This window comes from Ips typographus, linkage group LG7 (assembly GCF_016097725.1).
Source record: "Ips typographus isolate SLU linkage group LG7, UJ_Ityp_2.0, whole genome shotgun sequence".
NCBI lineage: Eukaryota > Metazoa > Arthropoda > Insecta > Coleoptera > Curculionidae > Ips > Ips typographus.
The window spans coordinates 3468433-3496053 of record NC_138428.1 but is presented as its reverse complement, the minus strand read 5'-3'; the positions used below and the strand labels follow the sequence as shown (position 1 = coordinate 3496053).

General features: G+C 35.5%; 5 protein-coding genes and 1 long non-coding RNA gene across 18 annotated transcripts; 4 read left to right on the top strand and 2 right to left on the bottom strand.

Moving 5' to 3' along the window:
• Positions 1-87: 87 nt before the first annotated feature.
• Positions 88-5302, top strand: oxt (Xylosyltransferase oxt). Its single transcript, XM_081983116.1, has 8 exons — positions 88-938; positions 1306-1448; positions 1503-1660; positions 1874-2143; positions 2196-2614; positions 2696-2795; positions 2846-3413; positions 3966-5302. Exons 1-8 carry the CDS (start codon positions 334-336, stop codon positions 4403-4405), a joined length of 2703 nt encoding a protein of 900 aa, XP_081839242.1. The 5' UTR covers positions 88-333; the 3' UTR covers positions 4406-5302.
• A 134-nt stretch (positions 5303-5436) lies between these two features.
• Positions 5437-8863, top strand: LOC145731372 (odorant receptor 67c-like). 2 transcript variants are annotated; one of them, XM_081983123.1, is made up of 8 exons: positions 5437-5998; positions 6055-6414; positions 6472-6678; positions 6905-7134; positions 7233-7332; positions 7388-7480; positions 7549-7704; positions 7759-8863. In XM_081983123.1, the coding sequence occupies exons 1-8, from the start codon at positions 5987-5989 to the stop codon at positions 7807-7809; spliced, it is 1209 nt and encodes a 402-aa protein (XP_081839249.1). In that variant the 5' UTR covers positions 5437-5986; the 3' UTR covers positions 7810-8863. The 2 variants fall into 2 exon arrangements, with proteins under 2 accessions (XP_081839249.1, XP_081839248.1); XM_081983122.1 differs by having other exon boundaries at positions 7388-7492.
• A 140-nt stretch (positions 8864-9003) lies between these two features.
• tadr (torn and diminished rhabdomeres) lies at positions 9004-12027 on the top strand. Its single transcript, XM_081983117.1, has 8 exons — positions 9004-9564; positions 9627-9910; positions 9976-10113; positions 10166-10308; positions 10397-10797; positions 10885-11216; positions 11268-11592; positions 11645-12027. The coding sequence occupies exons 1-8, from the start codon at positions 9399-9401 to the stop codon at positions 11794-11796; spliced, it is 1941 nt and encodes a 646-aa protein (XP_081839243.1). The 5' UTR covers positions 9004-9398; the 3' UTR covers positions 11797-12027.
• On the bottom strand, positions 12023-15011 carry LOC145731371 (uncharacterized). 3 transcript variants are annotated; one of them, XM_081983119.1, is made up of 8 exons: positions 14850-15011; positions 14684-14796; positions 14011-14141; positions 13507-13952; positions 12676-13201; positions 12513-12617; positions 12351-12457; positions 12023-12296 (listed from the first exon to the last, which is right to left on the bottom strand). In XM_081983119.1, exons 1-8 carry the CDS (start codon positions 14875-14877, stop codon positions 12208-12210), a joined length of 1545 nt encoding a protein of 514 aa, XP_081839245.1. In that variant the 5' UTR covers positions 14878-15011; the 3' UTR covers positions 12023-12207. The 3 variants fall into 3 exon arrangements, with proteins under 3 accessions (XP_081839245.1, XP_081839244.1, XP_081839246.1); XM_081983118.1 differs by having other exon boundaries at positions 12348-12457; positions 14850-15010; XM_081983120.1 differs by lacking the exons at positions 14684-14796; positions 14850-15011 and having other exon boundaries at positions 12348-12457; positions 13507-13962; positions 14011-14134.
• Positions 15012-15499: 488 nt separating this feature from the next.
• LOC145731630 (protein cycle-like) lies at positions 15500-24497 on the bottom strand. 10 transcript variants are annotated; one of them, XM_081983504.1, is made up of 14 exons: positions 24132-24497; positions 21813-21935; positions 20897-20968; positions 18211-18445; positions 18043-18135; positions 17752-17869; positions 17534-17698; positions 17231-17477; positions 16975-17121; positions 16313-16423; positions 16186-16259; positions 16000-16145; positions 15849-15942; positions 15500-15792 (listed from the first exon to the last, which is right to left on the bottom strand). In XM_081983504.1, the coding sequence occupies exons 1-14, from the start codon at positions 24326-24328 to the stop codon at positions 15581-15583; spliced, it is 2034 nt and encodes a 677-aa protein (XP_081839630.1). In that variant the 5' UTR covers positions 24329-24497; the 3' UTR covers positions 15500-15580. The 10 variants fall into 10 exon arrangements, with proteins under 10 accessions (XP_081839630.1, XP_081839633.1, XP_081839629.1 ...); XM_081983507.1 differs by having other exon boundaries at positions 15500-15783; XM_081983503.1 differs by having other exon boundaries at positions 15500-15798; positions 16186-16256; positions 24132-24496.
• Positions 24498-26082: 1585 nt separating this feature from the next.
• Positions 26083-26347, top strand: LOC145732054 (uncharacterized). The gene is made up of 2 exons (XR_014178933.1): positions 26083-26230; positions 26287-26347. It is a non-coding gene; the product is annotated as an uncharacterized LOC145732054 (long non-coding RNA).
• The last annotated feature ends 1274 nt before the right edge of the window (positions 26348-27621 follow it).

Below are 27621 nucleotides of genomic sequence, written 5' to 3'. Positions count from 1 at the left end.
TGTTTAGCTTAAGGAACAAGAAACAAGTCTCATCTCTCTCTGCTAAATGGTAAATTGACTTTGATTGACAGTCCGGTATGACAGAAGTAATGTGTTTATGTTTGCTTTTTTTGGAACTGAGTAGTTTTTTCAAAAAAACATGATAAATGATACATAACTAATCAGTAAATTAGTGGAAAATATTGATTGAACTCAATAAAGAACAACATTCGTTTATTTACGTATGCAGTCCAAAAGGTAGTAAAGTGAACAAACCCCTAAATCAAATACTAGTACACTGTAGTACTATGTTAGGTAATGTAAATACAATAATACTAGCAAATAGTTGGCAAAATGGTTAAAACCAACCACAAAACTGGTTACCCGCGACGTTACAGAACATGCTTTATTATTGGAGTGACCATTTTTATATCCCAAATACTCCTAGCTGGATTTTTTCTTGATCTGAGCAAAAACAACCAAGAGCACGAAAAATGGGAACCCTCAGACTCCGAACGCGAGTCTGGCTCAAATAACGAAGCCCTGAACTCGGCTCGTCGCAGCGACGAAGAAGAAACCAACTTGCTGGCTCCACAAACCAAAAAAACTAGCAACATTACCTTATCCAAAATTGAGGATATAAACTTTGAATTGCCTTGCCAGATCACAGAAAAGCAGGCTTTATCTGCTTTGAACAGAGCCAAATCTCAAAAATGTAAACAGGTAATTGCCAATGCCTCTTGTTTGGGTGTGGAGGATCAGTTGTATCCCAGCCAGTTAGAGTCAAGTTGTCCTTCTGATGGTTTAGTAAAAGGCAAGGAAATGGGGTGTTTTAAGGATGAGAAGAATTTCAGACTGCTGAATGGTTATTATGGAGTGAATAAGGTTGGAAATTCCCCAGATTATTGTATTGGTTTGTGTCTGCAATCTGGATTTCCTTATGCTGGGGTGCAGTATTCGTAAGTACTGTAGGTTTTAGAAAATTGGTCTAAACCCACTTTTTTATTTAAACTTCTATCTACTCTCTTTATCTTTGGAATTTTGATCTGTTGGTATTGTCATCCTATTGTAAGCTGAATTTACTTCACCTCTGATGTATTTCATGAATTTTAAAAAATTCTTTATAAATTAGTTTACTATCTTGAATAGGATTATATTATTTGCACAATCCTACTTTGATTGTCAGTACTACCATTATTCTTTTGAATCTGCTTATCAAAGTATTAAGGTTATATTAAAAAACTATTGTAATTCTTATCTCATGTCTTTTCTACTATTTGTCAAGATATTTTCTTAACATCAATTAGCAGTAAATTTGTATTTTAGACATGAATGTTTTTGTGGTTCAGAAGAACCCCCATCAAGCTCAAAAATCCAAGATTCCTCCTGCAATATGAAGTGTCCTGGGGATTCACATGATGCCTGTGGTGGTTATTACTCTATGAATGTATTTCAAACTGGCATTAAGAGTATAGTTACCTTAGTTTTACATTTTTAAGCAAAGTTAGAATAAACATTTTTAGAATTTACCCCCCAAGTTGCCAAGGATGTGATCTACACTGGCAAACCTGTAAAAATCGTATTTTTGCTCACATTAAACGGCAGGGCTTTAAGACAAGTAAAACGGCTGTTAAAACTAATTTATAACACTGAGCATTATTACTACATTCATGTGGATGTGGTGAGTTTGAGTAATTAGTGAAAGACAAATGTCTGGAATTATTTTAGTTTAAGAAAGCTGAAGCTTGTCATTTTTATTAAGTCTTTTTTAACATCTCAGTCATTTGACTATTCTGAGGCAAGTTGTCTCACTTTGAGTTGTTATAGCTTAATTGTGACTTTGAAAGTATCAAATTTTAAGTTGTATCAGATTTGAAATAAGTCAATATTACAGAGGCAAGACTACTTGTACCGGGAGCTTTTGGCTCTTGAAAAATTTCCAAATATTCGCTTGACCAGACGTAGATTTGCCACAATATGGGGCGGGGCGTCTTTACTGCATATGTTACGGTCCTGCATGCACGAATTGCTGCAAACTGACTGGAATTGGGATTTTGTTCTCAATTTGAGCGAATCGGATTTCCCAGTTAAACAACTCGCCAAGTTGACTAGTTTTTTAAGTGCAAACCGTGGGAGAAACTTTGTTAAATCACACGGGAGAGAGGTAGATGATAGTTAATATATGTTAACTTGTTTTATTTAATTGTTTGCCTCAGGTACAGAGGTTCATTCAAAAACAAGGTTTGGACAAAACTTTTGTGGAGTGCGATTACCGGATGTGGCGTATCGGTAACCGGAAACTGCCTTCCGGTATCCAAGTTGATGGGGGCAGCGATTGGATAGCCTTGTCACGACCATTTGTCGAATACGTGGCCGATCCTAAGCCTGACGAGCTGGTCGTGGGGTTGATCAAAGTATTCAGCCACACTTTACTACCTGCCGAAAGTTTTTTCCATACCACTTTGAGAAATTCCAAGTTTTGCGACACTTACGTAGATAATAATCTGCATGTGACTAATTGGAAACGGAAACTGGGGTGCAAGTGTCAGTATAAGCACGTTGTGGATTGGTGCGGTTGTAGTCCGAATGATTTTACTCCTGAAGATTGGTCCAGAATTTTGAATACTCAAAGCAGGTGATATTTTTTTATGCCACAACTTTAAGGCGTGAAATAACAATCATTTTGTATCCTTAACTAACCATGAACTTACTGTAGGGCGCTGTATTTTGCCAGGAAATTCGAACCTATAATCAACCAAGCCATTATTTTGCAGTTGGAATTATGGTTGTATGGGCTTGACAAACCTTCTAAAGAGGTACTGCCTCAATAATAAAAAGCATTTACAATTAACTGGGTTTGTTTAAGGTGGTCAACTTGAAATCGTACTGGCAAAACATTTACCACCACCAGGATCTCGGTGGGTCTTTCGATGACGCACTTTACACTTTTTCACGCAGCGTGGCTCGCCTAACTTTATCCACCTTCTCTAATAAAACTTCCTGCGAGTTGTCGTTTGTTACCCCTTTACAAATCCACACCCATCATTCTAATGATCGTTTCAAGTATGGTTTATTCCTTTTTGACACTTCACTTCCTGGCAATCCCGTAATAGAGGTGGCGGTTAGACTGAATTACAAAACGGAAGTCGCTAAGGCCAGCCCGTTGATGGAACATTTACAGTCACTGAGTGTCAGTTCAGAGTACGATCAAAAGGAGCAGGTCAGTCGCAACTTTTTAAAGTTGCTATCCTCTTATTCGGAACCGGTTGCCGTGTACAAGTTCAAGCCGTTCAAAACGAGCAAACAGTACAATTTGACTTGTTTATGGGTGGATCCGGCTGGGAATTTGAGGGACGTTTCCGTTTTGAGTGTGGACGAAAACAATTTGGCTGGACACTCAAAGCCTAGCGGTTTAAAGCAGCCATTGCTACCAGGTAAGTCTATTTTTTGTTATTTCTAGTTTCAGAATTTGATATAAACGCCTATAATTATGTGTGGTGTTCTGCTTTTTTGCGATTTTTTAAGTAGTTTGTTGGTCAATGTCATTTCTAAGTAATTTTTAATGAAAATATGGTTTGTATTATTTCAGTTAAACGTCAAAAAAACCGTTAAAATTCCATTATGCCGCCCATAAAAAAATCAATCATCACAAAATTTCAGTAACCTAACAAATGTTATGTCGCATATGGTATTTCAGTTAGTACATATTTTCAATTAGATTAAATTAGAGTAACATGAATTCAATGAAACATCATGACATGAAAATCAAATTGATTTTATAATGATATTTTTAAAGACAATGACGTATATCAAGAAACTAAAAAGTTGTATTTCTAAGTTGTCAATTTCCAAGAAATGCGTTTAAATTTAGTGAATGCCTTTAAGAGAATACAGGGTGTGTATATGTGAAATGTTCTGTCTATAACCTATAACAACAATTCTGTTTGGTAACAAACAATTTCCTTCATTTTGGTGGTTTATTCCAGGTGTATGGCAACTAAAAGTCATCTACAAAGAATCCCTCTTAGCCCAACTGTCTTTCCCCATATTTCCCTTGCAATATTTCGCTGGACAACCAGTCGTCACTCACCAAACTTCCTATCTTCATTCCGGTCTCAATCAACCCTCCACTGTCACCGACACTTACTCAAAGTTCCTTCCTAACGCTACTGTAAAACTAGTTCTACAAGAAGAAGCGCAACAGAACTCGTTGAAACAAGACGAGGCACTTCTAAACTGGATTGACCGGTTGTTCCGCAAGTTTTACGTGGTAGACAAAGTGTGTGTTGACGCAAATGCTCAGGTGAATGTGTGCCATACCAGGGTGAACCCTTGTCGGACTACGTCGTGGAGCAGTTTGGCTCCCGACCCTAAAAGTGCCATAGGCGAGGTGAATGTCACTACTGGAATGTTCGATGTGTGGTAGGAAAGGTTGTGAAGTTATATTTAAGGGTACAAGAACGAAATGAGAGTCACAGATATAATCAGTCAAGGGTTTGCTATAATATTTTGCATTTAACTTGTCACATTCAAAACTCAATAGCCCAACAATTTTAGTTCGATGACAAGTATAACACAAGGCGGTTGTTAAAGTAAAAATCTCAAAGTTAACTGCAGTTTTAGTAGGCCAACAAACTCCAACGAGAAGACTGATAGAATGTTTGAAAATTATCAATCTTTTGCAGAAAGTTTTAATAGTGACTCTCTTTCGTTTTTGCCCTCTTTAGGAAATTTAGTACATAATTTCGCGCCAGTTTAATAATATGCAATACATTTTAGTTTTAATGGAGATTTTCTGTGATTTTTAACTCGAGCAAACATCAATTAGAGATTTAATACCGTCGAGAGTGGAAATAAGTGGATGCAATAACAAAATTTGACTGAACTGATCGCTAACGCAAAGTAATTTCATAGCTATAAAAAAAACGTGAATTGTGATATAAAAATGGTGCTCAATTCTATAATCTAAGTCTGATTAAGATGCGTTTAAAATAGAGTTGACTCCTTTATAAGTTGCCTGTATAGCTTAACATTCCTTAGTGATAAGTTGGCACAGTTTTAAGTGAATGAATTTTAAATGTGCAGTGACCAATGAATTATTTTTGTATCACTGTTGTAGTGAAGGTAAAGTTACGTTAGATAGTGAAATGATGTTGAGTGTTTTGTCTTCTAATATTCAAATTTAGCTACATATACAAACTTTGTTGAATTTTTCTGAAATTATTCTCTTGTCTGCTCTTGTACCATAAAAGCACATTTTTGGACTTGTAAATCCCGTAAGTTGACTATTTTAAGGATAAATAATACAATTTTTCCAAACAAATATCCTCACTTTGGTTTTATTCATCGTTGTTACCGTATTTTACCTTAGAAACAACAGCAATTTCTAAAAACTGTCGTTCTTGTACGACGTGAGGTATTCGACAAACTTAACATTTTAATATTGATGTAACAACAAATGTACAATACGGTATATTTCTCAGATTAATTACACATACAGTAATGGCATATAATTCCAGGTTTGGTCGTCCCATTACTTTTATATGCAAATGTGATGTTTATGTTTCTTGCAAATCGTCTTTGAGTCTAGATCAATAATTATATTCTTTCTAAATTACTTGGAAAAAATTAAAAATTTATTAATAATCCTAGTACATAGATGAATTATCACATTTTAATAATTTTAAAAGGAAAACTGAACTGAATTTGAATCAGCAACTTTTTAAGTATAAAAAACCTGTGTAAATCATTTTGACAGCAATTTTCTGCTTTAGAATAAGATTGTATTTGCATCCCCTCTCCTTTACCCTCATATAGAATTATTAATGTTTTATCATGTACCACACAACAGTTGCACTTCAAGATAATTACAATATCCATGCAAATCATCTAATAAGGCATATACACATCTCAAGCTGAATAATTTACTGGTTTTCTGTATATGTGGTGGGAAAATAAAAAAAGGGATTTGTCTTATTCGAACTCAGATCGCATTTGACTCTGCACCATGACAATGACTGTATGAATGGCATTTTCCTTAAGTATTAATTTACATTTTAAGGGAAACTTTTGTAGATATATCCCAAAACAGAAAACATGAGACTAACCGCCATCTACAGCTCCACTCTGGGGATATTCCCTTGGAAATTCTTGTTCCAGGACAGGAAATTTTACCAAAAACTCTACCGTTACTACTCAATTTTCATTTTGACGTGGTATATAGGGTTTGTGGTCACCGCGTATATAGAGCTGTTTGTGTTACTGAGTGGCGAAACAATTAAAATGGAGGAGGTTTGCACCAACATGTGCCTGACGCTAGTGTTTACTTGCGCTGGTTTAAGAGCTTGTGTCATGAGGTACGGGAATCGTCTCGACGACACCATACAGAGTATTATTGACACTGAAAGGAATACCAACTTGTTGGATGATGAAAATGTTGGTATAACAAAGTAATGAGGAGTGAGAGTATGTTTATTTTTTGTTAATCCACAGGTTAGGGAATACGAAAACAAGTACATATCCGTAATGAGGACTTTTACGCATTGTTACGCAGCCTCAGTCATTATACCGGACGCGCAACGTTCGGTATTTGTGGCTATAACGAGTCCTCAAATTACTGAAGTAGGCAATGTTACAGTCAGCTACAAGCCTCATATTATGTCCTCATGGTTTCCGTTTGATAAACAGGAACACTATTGGGTAAGAAAGACATTTTAGTAAGCTCAATCTGAAATCTTGTTTGGGAACTGAACGACTTCGATATAAGTCTACAAGTCATGGTTAAATTTGTTTTTATACTCTTAACATAGAAACATTTTCAAAAATTTTCATGTGAAACTTAACAGGGGAAAACTGGTAACGAATTAAAAGCAGTAAAAGTAATCATCGACGTTAGAAAATGTATCGCTCTATTCTTAATTTATAGCCGGCCTATTGGTTCCAAGTATTCGATGGAGCAATGGGCGCCTCTTTTGTAGCTTTCGTGGACATTTTCATGTTCAACTTGATCAGCTACCCGGTTGGTCAGTTAACTAAGCTACAGCACCTTATCAGGAACTTGAAAACGTACCAGGACAAAGCGTGGCAAGCTGGAGTTCAACAAGCTGACTTGAGTGTACTTAACGATTTAGTGAGACGACATCAAAAGATTATTTCGTAAGAACCGCAGTATTAGTTTGACATCTTTCGGCTTAATTTAGTCATAACAGCCTTCATCCTACTCCTCTTTCTTCTATTATAATAACATCTTGCAGATACGTTGATGTCTACAACAACTATATGGGAACCTTCGCTATTTTCGAATTTATTCAAAGCTCAGTCCAGATTGCTTCAGTTCTGGCACAAACTTCACCTGTAACACTTTCAATGCCATAATGTCATCAAATATATAGAACACTAGTGTTTCTAGGATAACCTGACTTTAGAAGAAGCCTCCTTCATTGTGTGCTTCTTCATCAGCATGACAATCCGGATGTTTTTATACTATTTCTCTGCAAATCAGGTTATTGTTGAAGTAGGCTTTTGTTGACCAAGTTTTAACTTTGATCATCAAAAATTAACATTTTCCAGAGTCGGAAAGTGGCAATATCAGTTTGGGAAAGCAACTGGTATGAGCAAAGACCCGAAATCCAGAAATCGTTGCTCTTAATGATGATAAGAGCCCAAAAACCTTTATGCTACAGAATTGGAGGTTTCGGCATTATGTCAGTCGAATCTATTATAGCGGTCAGTGTTTTTTAACTCTGACCCAAAAAGAACATTTAAAAAATATTATTTCAGATAATGAAAGGCACCTACACTTACATCACCATCATCTACAGGGGCTACTAAGTATGTTATCCTGTACTCTGAATATTTTTTTAAGGGATTAATAATAATAATATTTCTATATTTAGCAAAAAATGCTACATGAATATGACAAATATGCCTTAATTAAAAGCTAAAATATAATAGTAAAAATAGTTAAAAATAATTCAAACAATAAAACAGATGAAATCTGATGGAACAAATGCAAAATTGAACAAATATCAAACAAAATTATAAATATTGTTGTATTTTGACATCTGAACATACGCAAATTATCACAGTATTTAATATGCAGAGTTATTTTTAACGATAAAATCATTCTTGTTTTGCGTATTATACTCATGAACAGTCCTAAATGTAGTCGCTTTATCACAGACATTTTCAGGTAAAAGGTGGTTTCTAATCTTAAATATAAATTCGTAAGATTTAAACATGATTTTCTGTTTTACAAACAATACATTTGCACTGCACCGAATTGGATTAACTCGTTTCTCACAACCAAGCTTGTTTGAATTTACATATAAGTTTGAATTTGCAAGTCAATAGAGCAAATAATAAAGTAAATTGCGGTGGTTGGTTAATTTCTGCTACATAAATATTTTCTTATTCGCAGAATGAAGCAGCTTACTCTAAAGTATTTTTAGTGGATTTCTTAGGATAATTTTTCCTAATTATACAGGGTGTTCTAAATTAAGTGCGCACCATTGCCAACTTTTTTATAATTGAAAATAGTTTAAATTAGCAAACTTTTGCATGGCATTTTTTGCGCTCACTAAAAAGGCGTCAGACGTTAATGTCAAATATAGTTAACTTCAAACGCATAATTTAATATTTATCCGTACATCCATACCTTAATACCTTGGTTAGATCAAGTTTTATGACTTATGCTCATAGGGATTTATTGAGAAAGTTCATTTGTTTATGCGTTTTTGCCTTTTTAGTGAGCGCAAAAAATGCTCACAAGTTTGCTCATTTAAACAATTTTCAATAATAAAGTTGGTAATGGTGCGCACTTAATTTAGAACACCCTGTATGTATAATATACACTTTTTTGTAAATAAATGTGCATCAAAAAGGAGTTAGTATAGTAATGAACTAATTTACGTTTCTTTTTTATAATCTAAAAGCACGTTTTCTCTTATTAGTACACTGAAATTAAATGGGTTAGGTTATTTCAGTTTCTGTTATTTTTTCCATTTTCCTTCATTTCTATACGTACAGCATAAAATCTTCTCATATTGGTCAAAAGGTACGTGACACTGTTGGGCTTTTTAAATAATGTCTTCTTTGGTTGTATTTTGTAAATATGAAATAAAAAAAAAGAACAGGTAAAACTTATTTATTATTAAAAAGAAGTAATTTCAATCTGATTAACACGGTTTAAAAGCTAATTTTAAACACGCTAATCGGATTTACACCGACGATCTGAGGAGCGCAGGGCATTATTGATTCATCCCCGCCGTGCCAGGAGGGAAAAAGCGGAAAATGCAGTGGAAAATAGACAGTGTGCCACCATGACCTAAACCGCGGTAAACGCTCCACTTTTACACCTTAATACAGTGTTTGCAAGCATGTTTCAAGTAACAAAATAGTGTTTTAAGTGTTCATTTAGTATGCTGGGTACAGTAAATCTGGGCGGCCTGTACGAAGGGTTTAGTCCGGCCTTACCCCATTGGTGTTTTGGTATTACCATTCTAGTTGGCCTAGTTGCGTCCGGATTTACTGGAGCCGAAACAATTTTAGGAATTTTTGTGGCTGGATGTACTTCTACCTTATCAGGTAACCCCACTACAAACATGATGTATGTATAGTAAAGTCCTTGACTTAATTTCTGTTTAAAGCAATATGCAATTACGACCACACGTACAGCGAAGCTCCATGGCAAAACAAACGCTTAGGCAACCAGTTAAACTTCTTAATAGTGTGGCTAGACATTTTGGCTAATCTAGTGGCGGCAGCTACCTGCGCCAGATTGGCTAGCGCCACCATTGACTACATAAGCAAAGGTCACTTTAGGGAGTTTTTGTTTGGACTGGAACAGCATTCGTTGGGTGAGCCGTGGCCTGATGTTTTGGGAGTCACCATCATTCTTGTCGTTACTGTTTTATTCATGATGGGGCTTGAGGCAAGTGTTAGCTGTCAATGGACGCCATTTGCATTAACGTAACATTTTTTTCCGGAAATTAAAAGAAATCTGCTTCGATAGCTTTGCTTTTGTTTCTGGTGCTGTTGAGCAAGTTTGCTTTCTTTACTCTGGTGGGAAGTTTCCACAGTGTGCACAGTTTTCAAAATTGGGTAGGGTCCTTGAAGGTGCATTCCCTAAAAGCGGTACGTTAATTGAATGTATTTAAAACTAGTTTAGTAAAGTTTGAATTTTCAGGTACTAAACGCTGCCGCACTGTGCTCTTACTCATTTTGTCACGCTGCGCCCTCTAGCGCTTTAAAGATGGCGACTGTCACTTTCATGCCATGGCTGTTTTATACCGTATTAACTATTGTTTTTTCGCTCATGACTCGATATAGGTAAGTAGACATTTTATTTCAATATTTGTATAGTACATTTGAAACTGTAGGATTTTGTTATCTGAACTAAAATAAAAATTTCTGACAGAGAACTTCAAGGTACCGCCATTCCTTTGATTCAAGTATTTCAAACCAGAGACGTAGATTGGGCGCGGCCTGTAATGGCGGTATTTACGATTTGCGCCGTCTGTCTACTGTTGACCGAAGTACTGCCCAACATCTACACGGCTTTTGTGCGTCTGTCGGACAAAGAATGGAAAGTGTTTGTCAGTTCCATCGGCTACCAGAGCAGAAGCACAGGAGCACCGATACTGGCCATTTTTGCAGCGGGCAGTCTGGCCGCCATATTGGCGTTCGCCTGCCCTCTATCACACTTGATCAAACTACTGAACGCTACAATGTTAGTCAAGTGCGTGTTGGTGTCGTGTGACGCTATGGCAACCAGATACCGGCCTGACGTCATAGTTGACAGCAATGGAGACCTTCAAGGTTGGCTAAGCAAAATAGAATTAAATCAGTTATTTAGCATGTAGCTGCCCAGATTATTCTTCCTTATTACAATAGAATTAATTACAGTTATCTCCACGTCATCTGCTACCATACAGTACAGCAAACTAAATCTGACTCAAAACAACAGAGGGCGCTCTGCGCTGCGCAGTTTTAGGGAGCGTTTCAAGGCCTATTTTACTAAAACTCCCCAGTACATTCACAAGTTGAATTCGCCTAAACTGTCCCGAACTGAAGAGCAAGAGTGTTTGCTCTTTGAAAACCGTTCGGCCAACATTATCGAAGAAAGCTCGTCTGATAACGAAGAAAACGAAATGGAGGTTATGTCGTGCGATGGCAACCACACAGATACCTCCACCGACATTGATGGTGTAGTAGAAGAATACAAAGAAGGCCTAAAGGTTTGTAATTTGTTTCTGGGGTTATGTTTCTAAATTGTTGTGTTCATTAAGGTTGCCACAACTGGTACAAATAAAACCCCCAGCGAGCCTAGACGGGCTACTAACCTAACTTTCGGCGTGTCTTTGAGCTGTCTGGCCGCCATTATCCTAACGGTCATTAGCGTCAAACTGCATAGCTTGTACAGTCTTATTATTGTAGGAGCTACTCTAGTTGTCATGCTTCTACCACAAAACGGTTCAGAAAAGTCCCAACCTTGCGCGCTGCCATCTTGGTTATTTCCCGTCATGCATTGCGCGTCGATTGTCGCCAGCGCCATCTTGGCCGTTACTGTCATTACGACTGTGTGGGAGGGCGTGGTTTTCTGGACAATTGCAGGTTGCTACTATTACAACGACAGTAAGACCGAAATGTGACGTATTGAGTTTAGGATTATTGTTGTATTGGCGCTGCGACTGTTGTCACTGTGACGTCATGGAACCTCTGGTGGAAAAAGCGACCTCTAAAGTGGACCCTCATCACGTGATTTACGAGTTCAAGGGAGCGCTACCGGGTGAAAATAGCGTCATAGTGGCCAGATGACATACGGGGTACCTCGACAGTGAGGGCTTAATTGTCAATTCTGAAGAGGAGTATGAGGACGAGGATGGGGAGTAAATGGGGGACGAAGTTATTATTGTACTATAACTAATACCATATTTTGAACAATCACCTAAATAGTGACTAACAATTAATTCTATGAGCTTCGTTTTCTGTAAATAAAATACTTTATGATGTGTTCTTGGAAATGTTGGAATAAAATAATTACTATTCGCTGATTGTATAATTTTTCCCTATTATATGAAAAATCATTAACATCAAGTGTATTACAGAATGTATAAAGAAAAATTGTATTTCAAAAACAAAATGCAATTTGTTTGAGTTTCCACTTCATGGAGAGAATGATTAAGAGCGTCAACTCAAATACACCCAAAGCCTCAATTAGTGATTTCATTATGTTTTGTCCATTGGAGTGAAAACTAAATTTTTGTATCTCTTTTGTAAGGCGCTCAAGTATTCTACCGTTTTTGGGATTTTTTCATCTACAATTAGTTGCATTTTATTGCTTGTTGTTAAATTTAACTTGAACTTACCACCATGCTTTGGTGGAGTTTCTTTCGGATTTTCAAGTAAGTTGTCTTCTTGCTTTGCACCTTGTGTGTTTAATCTTTTAATCGCAAGTGGATTTATAACCACACCCGATCTGAAATAAGTTATATGGGAACAAAATTAATTACCATCCGTCAATCTACTATTACCTTCTTTTTTTGGAAGGCTTGCGCATTTCACTTAGGCCGCTAGTTAAGAAGTTACTACTTTTTAAAGCAGACTCCTCTTTAACGCTTATTATTGGCGAAAGTAATCTGAAAACCAGAAAAATTAAAGAAAATCTGCAAATTACTCTTAATTTATTCACAGTACTTTGATGTGCCTTGTTCTGGCTTATTCTGAATCACTGGACTTTGTAGCCCTGGTGGTGTGGCTTCATCTTCATCATCATCTAATGTAGTCGAGGTAACTTGCTCAGTCTCTCTTTTAAAACTCTTTTTAATTGACTGGTCTGTTGGTTTTTTTTTTGAAACCCATCGTCCCATCACCAACTCAGACTGTTGTTTTACTTGAGAAGTCTTTGGTTCATGTTTACTTGATTCATCACTATCATCCTGATCTCTGATAGGTTGAGAACTATCTTGACAGTTTTGAACTGCCAATACGGGCTTAAACCCAATTTGAACGCATTGCAAAATGCTTAAATACAAGTCGTCTTCATTGACTTGCTGCACGTTTTCCCAGTTTTCTTTCCGTAAACGCATTTCGCAAATTTTGATGTTTGCCAGTGCACTTTCCGGTCCGTGGATTAATACGCAATAGTACATGTCTTGAGGAAACATTTCGTATAGAGTGTCGAAAAAAGCAGTCCCCGAATTGTACCCATAGACAGAAGCATCTAAATAAAATTTCCAAGTAGGTCATCAGGTCTGCAATTTTATACTCTTTGCCAAATTTAAAAAAATCTTTAAAAGGTCCAAAGTTTTTCAAATTAGTGCAGAAGTCTACCATATGTTAAGACCAAGAGAAGTATCCGAAAATTAAGGGTTTAAAAATAAGGGATCTGAATCTTTTCCCAGAAGTAATAAAATCAGACATGAACTTGTTAGTAATAGTAATTACTAACAACATTTTGCGGGACTAGTAACGTAATGAATAAATTTAATTTTAAAGTGACTCAAGAAAAAATAACATCCAACTTACCACATTCTGTAAGAAGAGTCTCCAAACGACCAAGTTCATGAAAGGTAATAAAAAGAATATCCTGAAACAAACCACGTCTATTCGCCTTTAAGACTGTACGGGTAAAACTAAAATCTTTGCTCTGCAACTGTTCATCGACTGGCGGTAAAAACTTGTAAAAATTAGGCATTGGCAGTGCATCATCTAGACCGGTAATCATTTCCGTGAAATATTTCGGAGTTACAATCAACGTTTTTTCAAGCAAGTACAACAAAATTGGACTGTTTTTCAGCGACTGCATGGTCACTAAATCTGTGACGTAATGTGTTAGGCACTGCTTGTCTTCTTTAAAATTCACATGTGTATCATATTTGATTCCTAGTTCTTTAAAAGCTAATTTTAGCATCTCTTTAGTGCCCGTCGCTAAGTTACAGTCTATGTCTACATTGAAATCATCCAGCATAAACCTAGAAATATCTGCTAAAGATTCTTGCAAGTTGTGGGCAGATCAGGGTTGAAACTTACTCTAAGCTGTAATTAAGGCTTCCAACTGTAATTAAGTCCCCATCAGTTAATTGTTCCTCAGTACTGATTACTTGACCATTCACTTGGGTGCCATGAAAGGAGTTTAAGTCAGTAATGACTGCTGATTCATTCTGAATAACTCAAAGTGTTAAATATGCTTTTTTTTGTCATAAAAATCTCTCTTAGTAGTCTGACAAGACCATTAAACAATGAACCCCATGACTAGGTACCTATACATGGTAACTTATCAATAATACTAATGCCCAGTAATGCCTACTTATTCTTAGTAATGTTGCCAATTCCCAAGTAATGCCCACTAATTCCTACAGTTTCAACAGTTTGTACACTATAATGCCCCAGTGGTTTACGCCTCAATCAATTCTGTTAAACCTACAACTGTCCCTCATTTGCACCGTCGTATTTTAACCCAATCTTAAGTTAAGAGTGGTTCAGACAGTGTAGAATACAAGTTGTAAAAAGTCACAGTCTGGACAATGCTTAACTTAAGCCGGGCTTGACTGCAAATGGGGGTATGAGTTTTACCAGCTGTTTTACTAATTTTTAAATAATATTTGCAACAAAAAATTATATGAATATAAAACTATTAAATGAATACTGGATAAGTACCTCTACAGGTTAAGAATAACATAAACCCAGTTTGATTGTGACTTACATTGGTTGTAATTTTCGCTTGTATGGAACTCACTGAACGCTCCGCAATTCGAATGTTGTTTTGTCTGCTACGCCCCAAGGTATATGTACGGTTGTGCCCCAGTATGTAGAGAACTACAAAAATTCAGATTTGCAGGGTTGATTCTAGTTCTTTTTGGTACCCTTACCATTTCCGTCTCTCAGTATAAAAACCATTACAACAACTACAGATTAGTAGATTATTAACATATTTTAAAAATATAGATTTTACATATAAAGAATAAAAAAGTGCTAAAATATTTGTACTATTTACTATTTCCCAGGATTGTAGGTTATGTCATATATTTTTGCCGAGCTGTCACTGCTGTCAGCTGCAAATTCAAAGTAGTGATGGGCGCGTAGGCTACATGATGTAGAATACACCAATCTACACGTAGACATTTACGTATTCCGCATTTCTACATGGTTAAATTCATGTAGAAATATTTATATTATGGTGTAAAAAATTAATAATTGTAGATTGCACGCCATAGGCAGCTTAGAAAGCCTGATTTTTCAGAATTTTTTAGGTCTTCTACAGAGAAAATGGTGACTCAGAGTAATCTTTGATGCTTCACTTGATCCAGTTTTAGGGGTAGAGCCTTGATTTTTTGGGCTAGTGGGTTAATCCTGAAATGGGTGCTAATAATATCTATTCAAACCAAGTGAATAATACCCACATTATTAAAAAATCGTAGAAAAAAATATTGACTATGAAAAGTATAGAAAATTTAATCTTAATCTCTGGAATTATTTTTAATTATCTTTAAAATAATGTGAAAGAAACCAAACAACTAAATTTCTATTATTAATTTTTTTATTAAGATAAATGTACATGTTGAAAATAAATTAGGTAATAAGATCATATGTATTGACTAGGTCAAGGTAATGGCCATGGTAAACCAGAAAAATCAACGGGTCCACCCAATCCAGCATCAGCCTCCAAAAGGCTCATAATAACTGCCATAGCAGCCTCATCATTGCCGTCCATTGTCGGCGCTACTGCACCTCCATTTTGAGTTTGCGGCACTGAAAACTGTCTATTTGAGGAGGACATCATTTCGAGCATTTCAGGAGAACCATCTTGCCGACCTAAAACTGTAAGAAATTCAGTTTTACATTGGCAAGTGTGTTAAGATAGTAAAAACCTGGATCTCTTGAGTTATTTAATTCATCCATACTGTTGTGCGACTGCACTGGAGTGTAAGTGGTTAAATAACGGTCACTGGTAGAAATTTGATCCTGCAGAAAACCAAATAAAAATTTAGAACGGTTTGATGGTAGTTTGACCAGATTTACCTCGCCATTAGACAATCCAGACATTGAATCAGCCTGATGGTCTACTTTCGAGTCGATGACTTGATCGACCACCTGCCGCCCAATTTTGCTAGCCTCCACATGAGTGCTAATCATCATGTTCATGTCTTTTCCATAAGCTAAACCAACTTAACAAACAAACTAAAAATAATGAAACACTAGACATACCACTAGGGAACAAGTCAAAGTTTTCCTGGACAGTTTCCTTCACAGCACTGCTCTCCACTAAGCCAAAATCGCTACTGAAATCATCAACTCAACAATCAAGGGAACACTAAATTAGCAATAAACTTACAGGACTAAATTGTTTTTAGAAATCACATATTCCACTTCTTTGGTCCAAGGATTTTTGAATGATTTCCACTCGCTTCGAAGCCTGATGAAGTCACCTTCTTTAGTCCGAAACCTGTATCAGATACAAAAAGTGTTCTACTTTAGAAATATCGTCTAGTGTTGTCTAGTTAAAATATTTAATTAGCGGGTAATACACGCTGAAGAACACAGGGTAGTTCAGTGAAAAACGTATACTACGTGCAAATATTTATTTGATCCTATCTGAACTGAAAAATCTGAACGGTTCCTCAGTTCATTAAAAAGTTAAAAACTCGGAAATAGTACCACTTAACGGTAATCCGACACTGGAATTGAGATTTGTAGACTCAATTTAATCTATTGTAATACTTTATATGGTACCCTATTGAGGGGTCCAACAATTTCCCATTTGGACGAAATTCTGGTGCATCTCTTCATTTAATCGTGTTATGGGAAACATTTTCTATAAACGCATAAGAAAACCGTAGATAGCTAATGAATGAGGCTATCAATTGGTGTTGAGTGCATATTGCTAAGTTGTACCATTTAAAGGCGACTTAAATTTTTCGGACATTTTCATAAATATCTCGGAAATAGTTCAAATTTATGAAGCACGTTTACTGGGAGGTAACATATCTTCTTTACCTGTACACATTGGTTGATATGCATTCTGTGGATTGTAGCGCCATTTTGTGCCGGTCTGCCAAAGTCAGGATGTCGTCGTTGTGGTAGTACTCGTACATGCTGGTGCCTAACATTTCTTGCGGCAAGTACCCGAGTACTAAAGTTGCCCTAGAAGAATAAACGAAGCTTTGCTTTACAAAATGTGGAACAAAGGGCTATAGTTGACGTGCTTCAAAAACAAATTTAATAAATATACTTGTCACAAGTTCGAACCCACCTTTGATCTATAAAAATAAATTTACCGTCCAGGGCATGCCTGGACACGAACTGGATAGGACGTTGAGCCTTGTCGCTGTGTCTGGTCAGAGCTACTGTAGATATGTGCGGTAAAATCCTTCCGATGGCAACTAAACAAGACATATTGGAAGAGTCAGAGTCGGCATCTTCCTGCTCTTCCACACCCATCATGGCCGGCGACCAAGATTTTAGATAACCGGTGCATTGAATCACATTGAATTTCTTATCTGAACAAAACTTAGTAAATATAATTGCAATAATAAGATAAGAACTTGGTGCACACCTGAATTTAGCTTGGTCTTCCTCTGATGGCACCCAGTGGTTGTATCCGCTTCCTCCTTGACCTGCGAGGAGGTTCTGCATTTCATTCGACAGAAAAACGACCTTCTAGCACCAGGACACAGTCTGGAAGCTCCTTGAGGTACATCGGTCTTAACCGGTAACATCGCTAAACAACAAGAAGATGATTGGAGATAGTGGATTCTTTATTCAAATACTCACTTTTGGCGTCAATCAATCTTTCTCGAGGGTTCAAGTCTGATGAAGATAGTTGTTCTTTCACTTTGGCAACGTCTTTGGGATGCAATATATCGAACCAGCTTTGTCCTAGTAGGTCCACCTAATAAGTTTCACCATATTTAATTCTTAGTAAGATCAAATGAAAAAAATTATCAGATTGCTGCCACCTAATTAGCATTAGCAGCAATGGTGAATCCTTGCTTTTAAATCAAGATGGTAGTAACCTAGATAATCTTACATTTTCAACATTTCTACTGGACTCTTATCACACACCTGAGAATAATTTAAGACTTTAGAAACGGACTGAGATACGTAGAGTATCCTTCCTCTGTCACATCCAACTACAAACAGGAAACCATCTGCAGCCTAAAATCAAAAATTTTATTAATAACAATGAATTTGTAAAGTTTAAGATCTATTTTATTGTTACTGATAACTTACCTGCAGAATTAAATGTTTTAACTCCTGATCCGTCAGAAACGAGGGTTTGTAGTGTCCCTCCGTGTACGAGTTTACAGCGTTGATGGTTTTTAAGTGTTGTACGGCCATACGAAGTACAGTCAATTTGTCCAATTTCCTGGACATGGCGTGGCACATTGGGATCATTGAAGATAATTCGGTGATGTAGGTGTTCATTTTGTCACGGCGTCGTTTCTCAATTTCGCTGTGATTTTGCCTGAAAACAGATTATATAAAGTTATGCAGCTAAAAATTTTACTAATTTAATATTTGATTTACTTAGTAGTGCTCTGATTGTAATGTATTCTTGTTACGCTATATCACTGGCTAAAGTGCACAGTATTAACCTTAAAAGCTCCAGAGTCAAAATACATATTTGTCAAAACGTTTTGATTTACATTTTGCAAAAATTGAAGATATTTATTGGAAACTAATGTTATTTCTTCTTAGTGTAATTCTTTTATTATCTTGTTTGGTTTTCTATCGCTTTTTTGTTATGTTAATTTTTCTTTTAGTTTATAGTGGTCATCTTGGTCGCTATAAGATTTTGTTTTCCTCACTTACTGTATCCTAGATGTGCTTGGAAGTCTATTGAGTCTTGATCTAGAAATGCTCACACACTATTAAAGTGGTTTAAAAGTGTTAAAATTTATAGGTATATATGCCTATTTTGGAAGGTAGTTTATTTGCTAAAATATAATTTAATTGTCCAAAAAATGCTGACTGATAATTAAAAATTACTTAAAAACGTTAAAATCAACACTTAAAGTGGTTTAAAAATGCTGAAATTGAGATAGAAATAGCCTAAATTAGTATTCTTTGCTGAAATATATTTTTGTTGTTCTAAGAATACTGAGCACAAGCAGTAGAACAACCAAAACCAATTTATTATTATGTCTTTCTTATTTAAATTACATGTATAATTCTGCACAAGTTTTTGTGTATTTATAGTGTCTTGAGCTCTTGGCTGGACATAAGGAATTGGACAGTCTTAGATTCAAACTCCCTAATAAGAAGAGCCCAAGACAGAGACGATTTTGCCAGAATTGTTGCCGATCTTCATTAAATGGAGAAGGCACTTCAAGAAGAAGATCTTGAGGAAGCCGTAATAAAACTGGCAAAACATATACTCAAAGTTTAAAAAACTTCTACATAAAATATCACATTAGATCTACATTACTTTATTTACCGGGACACACCGTTACAAAAACGGTTTAAAATGTGTAAGATACAATAATTTAAAATATTAAAATATACACAGCCAACATATTGAATATTAAAAATCAAGAAAAAAAATAGTATAAGAAATATTTTCCTTCTTAGTTAAAAACATTCACTACCTGAAATCATTTAGTGTGAATGGTAATAATATAGTAAATAGTAGGTGTGACTAAAATGTGCAGTTTACATTTTATATGCCGATCTAACGGGACTGGCTATGATTCTGTTCTGTACAGAGTGTGACTTTTCTCTGGTATTTTCAGATTTTTCTGCGCAATTTCAGTTGCATAACAGCTTTACAACAATCATGCTTTGAGGAAGTAGTGTTGGATTGAAAAAAATTAAGTAAAACCCTTCAGGCTACAGGAATCAATCCTGAACTAACTGTTTGAACCACCCTATATAAATTCGAATAACTGTTTACAGTAACACCCAGCTAGACCACCTTGAACTTGATTTAGCTTGATTATTGCATTACTAGGGTTCGCAAATATAACTGCATCCGTTAACTGGACATTACATCACTTTTCTCTACCCCAGCTAGTTTTGACCTAACTGGATATCGAAAAATGAAATTTTTCTAAAATATGGTCTTTGATTGTTGTGCACGTAAAATTTTTTCTTGCATCAGAAGGTTACATACTGAGATAAATCGGGTGAAAGAATGCAATTTACCGTTAACTTTCCTAAGGTTATTTAATACAACGCAATTTCATAATTTAGCTAACGGTTAATTAATATCAGGACCCACCGTTTGTTTTAATTTATGTAATTATTATCAAAAGAGCAAATATAGGGATAGGTTACCAATTACATTGTAACTGAGAAGGTAAAATAATGACAACATTAAGTTAATAGATACTTAAAACAGTGAACAGTAACTATCACAATGATAATAAGAGATTTTCTAAGTAAATGTAGAAGAAGTTCTTCTAATATCTACATTTAGTGGAGTGAGACAATAGTTTGTGATTCTAGAAAATAAGATATAAGGAAACATAATTGTTTATAAATTTGACCAAAAGTAAACTAAAACAAATTGAGTTTTTTGGTGGTCTTGCAGATCGTGACAGTAAAGTTTTGGTATTCTTGAGGCAACCATAGATTGTAAGAAACTCATCTGAGAATAGTCAGGTTAAAACTAAACTTTCTAAAACCTTCAATATACCAAGCAAATTTGTCCAAAATGTAACAAAACAAGTTGGGTTTGTTTGGAGCTCTTGCAGATCGTGACAATGAGGTTCTGGTGTTTCTGAAGCTACTATAGAATTTAAAGAACCCATCTGAGAATCAGTCAGGTTAAAACTAAACTTTCTAAAACCTTCAATATACCAGCAACTTTCTTTATTTCTTTAGGTGATTCCAGTTTAATATTTGATTTCAATGGAGAGAATTTCACTTTGTTAAATATTCTGCTTAAATAGTAAAATTAAAAATTCTTACTTACTTCTTATTGTCGTCGGTCTTGGAAGATTTAGAGTCGTCACCATTGTCATCGTCCAAATCACTACTGAGATCACTGCAAAAAAAAAAGTTTGGCACTTGTCAGGCAGCAACAAACAAGTTGTTATTAGCACCCCTCAAACCCCAAACAATTGAAAATTAATTACAGTCGTTTCCTTTGAAGTTCGTATACGGATTCACTTATAGAAACACGTGACGTAACTGGCTCTAGTCAAACTTGTTATAATAATCGAGTGAACTTACTGCAAGAACAACAAATCGAAACTTTTGCAATGCGTTTTAAGGTTTCAAATTAACCTGCGGCTCTTAAACTGTTGAATTCTTAGACTGGAATTATCGAAACGCGTTTCATGTAATTAGCGCTGTTCTTAGAGGGAAATCCTACAGGATTTCCTAGACAATGATTAGGAGAGCTGCTGTTTTAATTTAGTTTACACGACTTTCACCTAAGTATGTCACAAGCTTAATTCATCTTTTCAAATATCATTAATGGATTAATTAACTAAAATAATTATTAAACTTTTCTTATTTGTATCAAAGAGTTTGCTTTTGTAGTTGCTGAATTTGACCAATTTTCGTGAAATTGATAACAGTTAACAGTTCCTCCAAGGGTCAATAATCAATAACACGGTAAGCAAATCTTATAAGTTGTTATTTATTTAATTAATGATTACACATTAAGTAAATAAAGAAATATACATACTTTTCAATAGGTGTAACTAATTTTTATTTTAATTTTATCAGTGTACTTGATAGCTTGGTTTGAAAATAGAGTAAAATATGGTCGTTTAGTTAAATAAATTAAAAACATTTCTAAAATTGTTGCTGGGTTATTTGTTCTTAAATCTTTTGTACTTCATTTAAACAATAATAATAAATTATTATAAACAAATACTTACTGGAAGGACGCTTTTCTTTTTCGTACTGTGGGTAGGTTGAGTGTACTGTCCACCACTGGATTGTCCATCATGGTGGACGTGCAACTGGACAACGAAGCCGGATACGATGACGAGCACGGACCCCTAAACCATTATTGACAAATATCAAATCACAATTTACGATAAGATAGCAAATTAATGTTTATTCCTGACCTAACCGAACTGGAAAACTGACCACGGTTTATCCTTGACCTAGTGGAATACCACAACAAAGTTGTACTAACAAGATTATCTGTAAGGGTCTTCCTTAATCGATGAAGGTTATCAATGAAGTTGTTTACGATGATTTAAGATTATTATTTGGCAAAATTTAGCAAACTACTTAAAAAAACTTTAGTAATACTTATATAAACTAACAGAAACTAATAGAAAATTTGACTATTTGCAATATAAAAAGATAAACTAGAACCAGCATAATACGCTAGTCGTAGTTTAAACTAAACTCGGTTTTAACTGCGGTTGTAAAACTGGGCCTTAGTGGGATATTCGAAACTGTGGCCAATAAAATTATGGAAATCCATTTTTTAAACCAACTTTTACGGGTTATGAAATGAAATTGCACAGGGTGTCCTGAAATGAAATTGCAAAAAAGTGTAACTTCAATTTTCAGCTTGCATGATACTTAAAATGAGTTTATTACCAGCCTGGGACAATTACCATTGTCTATCTGGGTTATTGTCTCTTTTACTTTAAAATAGTTTAAAAGCATTCACACCTGATCATAGGAGGTTTTAAAATAGTCAAAAAACAGGATTTTTGGACTAATTTTCACTATCGTTCAATTTTTTAGACTATAGGTAGTGTAAAACAAAACATTCAAGACTTGTGAGAGTCCAAATGTGTACTGAATAGTCTAAAAACTTGTTATTTTCTACTAGAAATAGTATTAAAATTCGTTTTTTGACGCTACAATCCATTATCGAGTGTCTAAAACTGGATTTCAAGCACTAAAAAAGGAAAAGTGTACTTTGTCTTTTTTTATGGTGGAAGTAGTAGTTTTTTGCTCTAGTGCGGTAATAGTACCTTATCCTACTAGGTAGAAGTACTTTATCTACTACTAGCACGGTAATGATGCATTACATAGCTTTCTTTGAGTTACGTAATGAGGGATTTTACAGTCACTATAGTAGCACCCTAAGAGTACAATAAAACAATCATTATCGCACTACTGACTGTAAAATCTCTCATTACGTAACTCAAAGTTAGAGTTAAAAATTGATAATTTCTGTGTTAATCGTAGACAAAATATTGTACATACAATACTCGTGTGGTATGGCAAATTAATGGACTCGTGCGATCACTTCCCACTCTTGACTATAAAAATGCTCATACCACACTAGTAATGTAAATAACTATTACCGCACGATTTTGATTGCATTGATAATTATTATAGTTTAATTATGCCTGAGAAGTATGGTAGTAATCGTAAGAAAAATATTGTACCTAATACGTGCCGGAAGTGCCTTTTCCGCACTCAATAGCGGACCAATTGCAGTCAGCGTGCGGAAAAGTGTCACTTCCCGCACTTGTTAGATAAATAACTATAAAAGTAGGCCTGATGAGTCTACAACAAGATTGCTTTAGGGCATTTTTGCCCTAAAAAACTTCCTAAAGAAGATATTTGAGGGACTATATCCTATAATCTCTCCCTAAAAACTATGCCAAATAAAAAAATATCAAAAAGGTGTCCACGTGACTGAGTCACTGCCAAAAAAAGCGGAAAAATGTCATGTGATTTTGGAAAACTGTCAAAATGGTGCAAAAATGCTACGTGACTTTGAAAATCTGTTCAAAATAAGAAAATATCGAAAAAAATGCCATGTGATTTTGAAAATACTGTTAAAATTTTGTCAAAATAGCAGAAAAGTGTCACGTGACCCTCAAAACTGTCGTCTTGTCCATTTCCCCAACAATGGTTAAGTTAAGTTTAAAGGACAGTTTAGATACGTTTAGTTTAGATTGTGTTATTTCGCACCTGATCTGTCACATTCAAATCAAAGTGTCGGGAAAACAGGCATAAAGAACTGGATTTGGCCTGTTTAGAGCCTGTCTGTTAGGGTTCCGGTTAGAGTTATCTCAAGGTGGTTAAGCCCCTTAAATTATCAGTTTTTAAAATAATGAGAAACAATTACAAACAGATCAAACCTCTGATGAGTCTGATACTTTCACAAACAATAACATTTGCCACACTCAGATAATAAACTTTACATTTACACCTTGTATAACAACTAAAGCACTGATGGTAATTCATATTTTTCTTCTTATATTTAAAAAACTTACTCATTGATGTTTGTGAGCTGATAATAGGTCGGTTCATAGTTATGAACAGGCTGTGGTGGAACATTCTGATGCACCATGGTAGGTTTGAGCTCGTCCAGCGAGATGAAATCTCGCTCATCATCTGTGGATGGTATCTGGAACAGACGTGAGTACGGTATGTCTTGTACCGTGACGTTTCGAGCCACCATCTTCAGCATTGTGGTTCCGGACACTTCATTTGATCGACGTTTTAGTTTGCTTGAGAACAAATTCAAACGAGATTTCAAGATCGTTCACAGGTAAAAGATAACTATCGAGTCCGTTAACTTTCCCGTATAATTGTGAAAAGGCGCGGGCGGACGCGGCGTTTAAATAAACCTGTAGCAACGTGTGACGTTTGGATATGAAGCAGTTTGATTGGTCCCCAGACCGCTAGTAACCACGGTAACTAATTTTTAAGTGAAACGTCCCCACCATAAACAAACAAATATCAGTTTAGTTTCTGAAAACTGTAGGATTTAAATGGGCAAAAATAAAGAACACACTGACTGATGACGATTAGTTCTGCGTATATTCGCTTTGTAACTGCACGTTTAATTAGAACGGGTTTAGAAAAGCCAAAACCACCCCCGGGATTTAGGGGATAGCCTGATTAAAACGCAACTTAAAATAATCCGATTATACGGTACTTTTATGCAAATAAATTTATTTTTACTTTTACCAAAAAAATACTAGACTAATTATTTCAAAGTCAAGCATATAGGAGGATATACAGAGTGTGTAATGTAAAGTTATAGAAATGTCTTTACAGGTACATAACGGTTATTTACTTCTCTATAATACGATAACAAAGACTATTCCTATATGTCTCATGTTGTACTGATTTATGCTGTCAAGAAGGGGAGGTAAGAACAACTTTTTCAATAACAGTATACTGCTTTACTAAAATATTTTTAAATAGGAGTAAACAATTTTTCCAAAACAGTCTGCAAGTAGAGTAGCAAAAGAAAGCAAAATTGGACGTATCAGATGTCCGATCGAGGACACAATTACACAAATAATAGTTGGCGCTTAACAAGACGTTACCGGGACAACCTTAAAGGTGTGATTACCTTATTATAGCTTTTCCTTTCTATTCTAGACGAAAGTCTAATTAAAATTTTTTTCTCGCCTTACCTCTGTTCATTCCAATAGCCGGAAGGAATAAAGAAAAAAGGAATAACTATATCACTTTTCTTTTAATAATGAATATGTGGTCAACATCAGGTATTATCTTTCGTAATGAAACGAGATATACCTGTACGATCCATGTCCAGTTCTTTCCAACATTATTGCACCGTAATAATTGTTTTATTCAATCAATCTTGGACATGACGTAAGAGTATACAGGATGTATTTGTGCTGAAGATTTTTAAAATCACTTATTCTGATGGTATTTTTGCTTTAAGACCAAATTCTAAATTAAGGAGGTAGAATTCGAGTGAAGTTTTTCAAGGTCTCCTATATGGGCCGGTCACGTCCCGCCAGTAAGGGAGCTACAGCAGCCAGTGTCCTTTATAAAAGCCACCAGGTTGCTGGGGCATAAGTCCCTGGGCAACAGCATTGGCTGTCCCAGTATGCGCATACGCGCGTAAGAGAAGACAGGACAGGTCATAAGGACATGTCCGGAAGTTTCTTCATCTTCTAAGCATCCCCTAAATTCGGGATCCTCAGCAACACCCATCAAAGACTAATGTCGTCTAAGGTGACAATGACCGGTCAATAAGTCTGTCACCGTTCTTAAATTGCTTCTGTCGAGTCTCAGTAGTTGTTTTTCAACAGGTCGGTCTCCTCATTGCCAGGAACATCAGAATGTCCTGGCACCTAGATGAGGCGGATGTTATGGCTGCCCTGATATCTGAGCAGATATTAATATTCTGTCCAATTAGGGGACTGGACAATAGTTCCAGCCCGCAGGACAAGATTGCAAATACTTCTGCCTGGAAGACAGTGGCATGTTGTCCCAGAGCTATGTGTCTTTTAATCCGATTATCCATCTTAATAAAAATGTCTTATGGCATGAGATTCAGCAACACCTCCAGGGCTCTGGTGGTTTTTATAAAGTTTTTAAATACAGAAAAGTACTTTCTATGCTTGAAAAAGATTGTCTCCTAATAATTTCTATTTTTTCTTTAAGTCTCTAATGATAACCAAAAAGCAAAACTAGTCACAAGAAAATAAAAAAAACTGGAACTTCAGACTTTGTGTGATTGTTTTGTTGATTTTCACTCATCAACGACATTTTAAGTTAGTAAGATTTTTAAATAGCAAATTCTAGGATTAGCTATAATTTTTCTTCTGCTTGGAGGGCCGAATATTATAAAGACGGGTCATACAGGACAATTAATTTCCAGTAAAATACGCATTGGAAAACAAATTAAAGTGTACACAATACTGTCACAACCAGAATTGAGGGGGTTTACGCTATGTTGCACATAATAGCCGGATTATTATTTACCTGTTTACAATAACGAAGTTTACCTGTCAGATGCACTTTATAGAAGGAATGATTGTTTTGTAATGTATTTTTATATTGACTAATCCACTAAATTTTTCTTAAATAAGTAATCATTCAAGTGAGAAATTTGTAGTTATGTTCTTAACTGTTTGGTACCTAAATAGACTTTATTAATTAATTATTAGGAATAAAAAACATAGTTTTGAAGACAATTTATTTTATTTTCCGAGTGTAACAACAATAAAATATTAACAAGACATGCGTATAAAATTCTTAAATTTAAACGGGGTTTTACAATAAATATAAAAAAATAGGAAACTTGAGCGTATAATTTGGCGCTAAGAATGCACGTTAACGCCCGTGTTAATTGAAATTTTACAATTCAACGAATTTGTAAAACTTAAAAAAAACCAACGCTATGCATTCTTAAGCCAAACTGAAGAAATACTAACACGTTGACCGCTCAAATAGTTTACAATATATAGATTAGGAGGTAAATTGTGTAAAATGCTTAAAAACGAGAATACCACATACATGTCTCGTACGTTATTATCAATATATTAAAAGGTACATCAAGACAAATTCTTTGGAGTATTAATACTTTTTGCTATAAGTGGTTTTGAAGCCTGTTTTGGAATATTACAATGAACATTTAGCTAGGACATCTAACATCAAGACATCCAGAGAGACAGTTAACGGGAATATGCTACAAAACTGTTGGCAACTATCTGCGTTTAGCTGAAGTCTGGCATAACACGTAAACATTTATAATAAATTACTTAACACTAAAATCACATTTAGAAACAAAAGAAACCTAACCCTACATCTCGGCTAACCTCACCCAGGAATCACAGTTCGGTTCAAACGTATGGCACAATAACAGTCAATATTGCACTGGTCAGCTATGTTATTCGACGTTCCACTTTTCGTCATTACAATTGGACTGCCGGACTTCTTGAAAAATAACACATATGTAGATATGTATGAATAGTTCTTCTTAAATAATTATAAGCA

Coding starts and splice junctions, on each gene's coding strand:
- LOC145731372 (XM_081983122.1), top strand. Junction 7,333..7,387: donor TTCTGGCACAAACTTCACCT/GTAACACTTTCA, acceptor TAGTGTTTCTAG/GATAACCTGACTTTAGAAGA. Junction 7,493..7,548: donor CAAATCAGGTTATTGTTGAA/GTAGGCTTTTGT, acceptor AACATTTTCCAG/AGTCGGAAAGTGGCAATATC.
- LOC145731630 (XM_081983502.1), bottom strand. CDS start 24,328: ATGCTGAAGATGGTGGCTCGAAACGTCACGGTACAAGACATACCGTAC. Junction 18,446..20,896: donor AAGACCGACGACAATAAGAA/GTAAGTAAGAAT, acceptor ATCTGTTTTCAG/GCAAAATCACAGCGAAATTG. Junction 15,943..15,999: donor CTGGATTGTCTAATGGCGAG/GTAAATCTGGTC, acceptor GGTTTTCTGCAG/GATCAAATTTCTACCAGTGA.
- tadr (XM_081983117.1), top strand. CDS start 9,399: ATGCTGGGTACAGTAAATCTGGGCGGCCTGTACGAAGGGTTTAGTCCG. Junction 10,114..10,165: donor AGGTGCATTCCCTAAAAGCG/GTACGTTAATTG, acceptor TTGAATTTTCAG/GTACTAAACGCTGCCGCACT. Junction 10,798..10,884: donor CAGCAATGGAGACCTTCAAG/GTTGGCTAAGCA, acceptor AATTAATTACAG/TTATCTCCACGTCATCTGCT.
- LOC145731371 (XM_081983118.1), bottom strand. CDS start 14,877: ATGGTTTTTATACTGAGAGACGGAAATG. Junction 14,142..14,683: donor AAGCGAAAATTACAACCAAT/GTAAGTCACAAT, acceptor TGAGTTATTCAG/AATGAATCAGCAGTCATTAC. Junction 12,297..12,347: donor AACTCCACCAAAGCATGGTG/GTAAGTTCAAGT, acceptor AACTAATTGTAG/ATGAAAAAATCCCAAAAACG.
- oxt (XM_081983116.1), top strand. CDS start 334: ATGGTTAAAACCAACCACAAAACTGGTTACCCGCGACGTTACAGAACA. Junction 2,615..2,695: donor ATTTTGAATACTCAAAGCAG/GTGATATTTTTT, acceptor AACTTACTGTAG/GGCGCTGTATTTTGCCAGGA. Junction 3,414..3,965: donor AAAGCAGCCATTGCTACCAG/GTAAGTCTATTT, acceptor GGTTTATTCCAG/GTGTATGGCAACTAAAAGTC.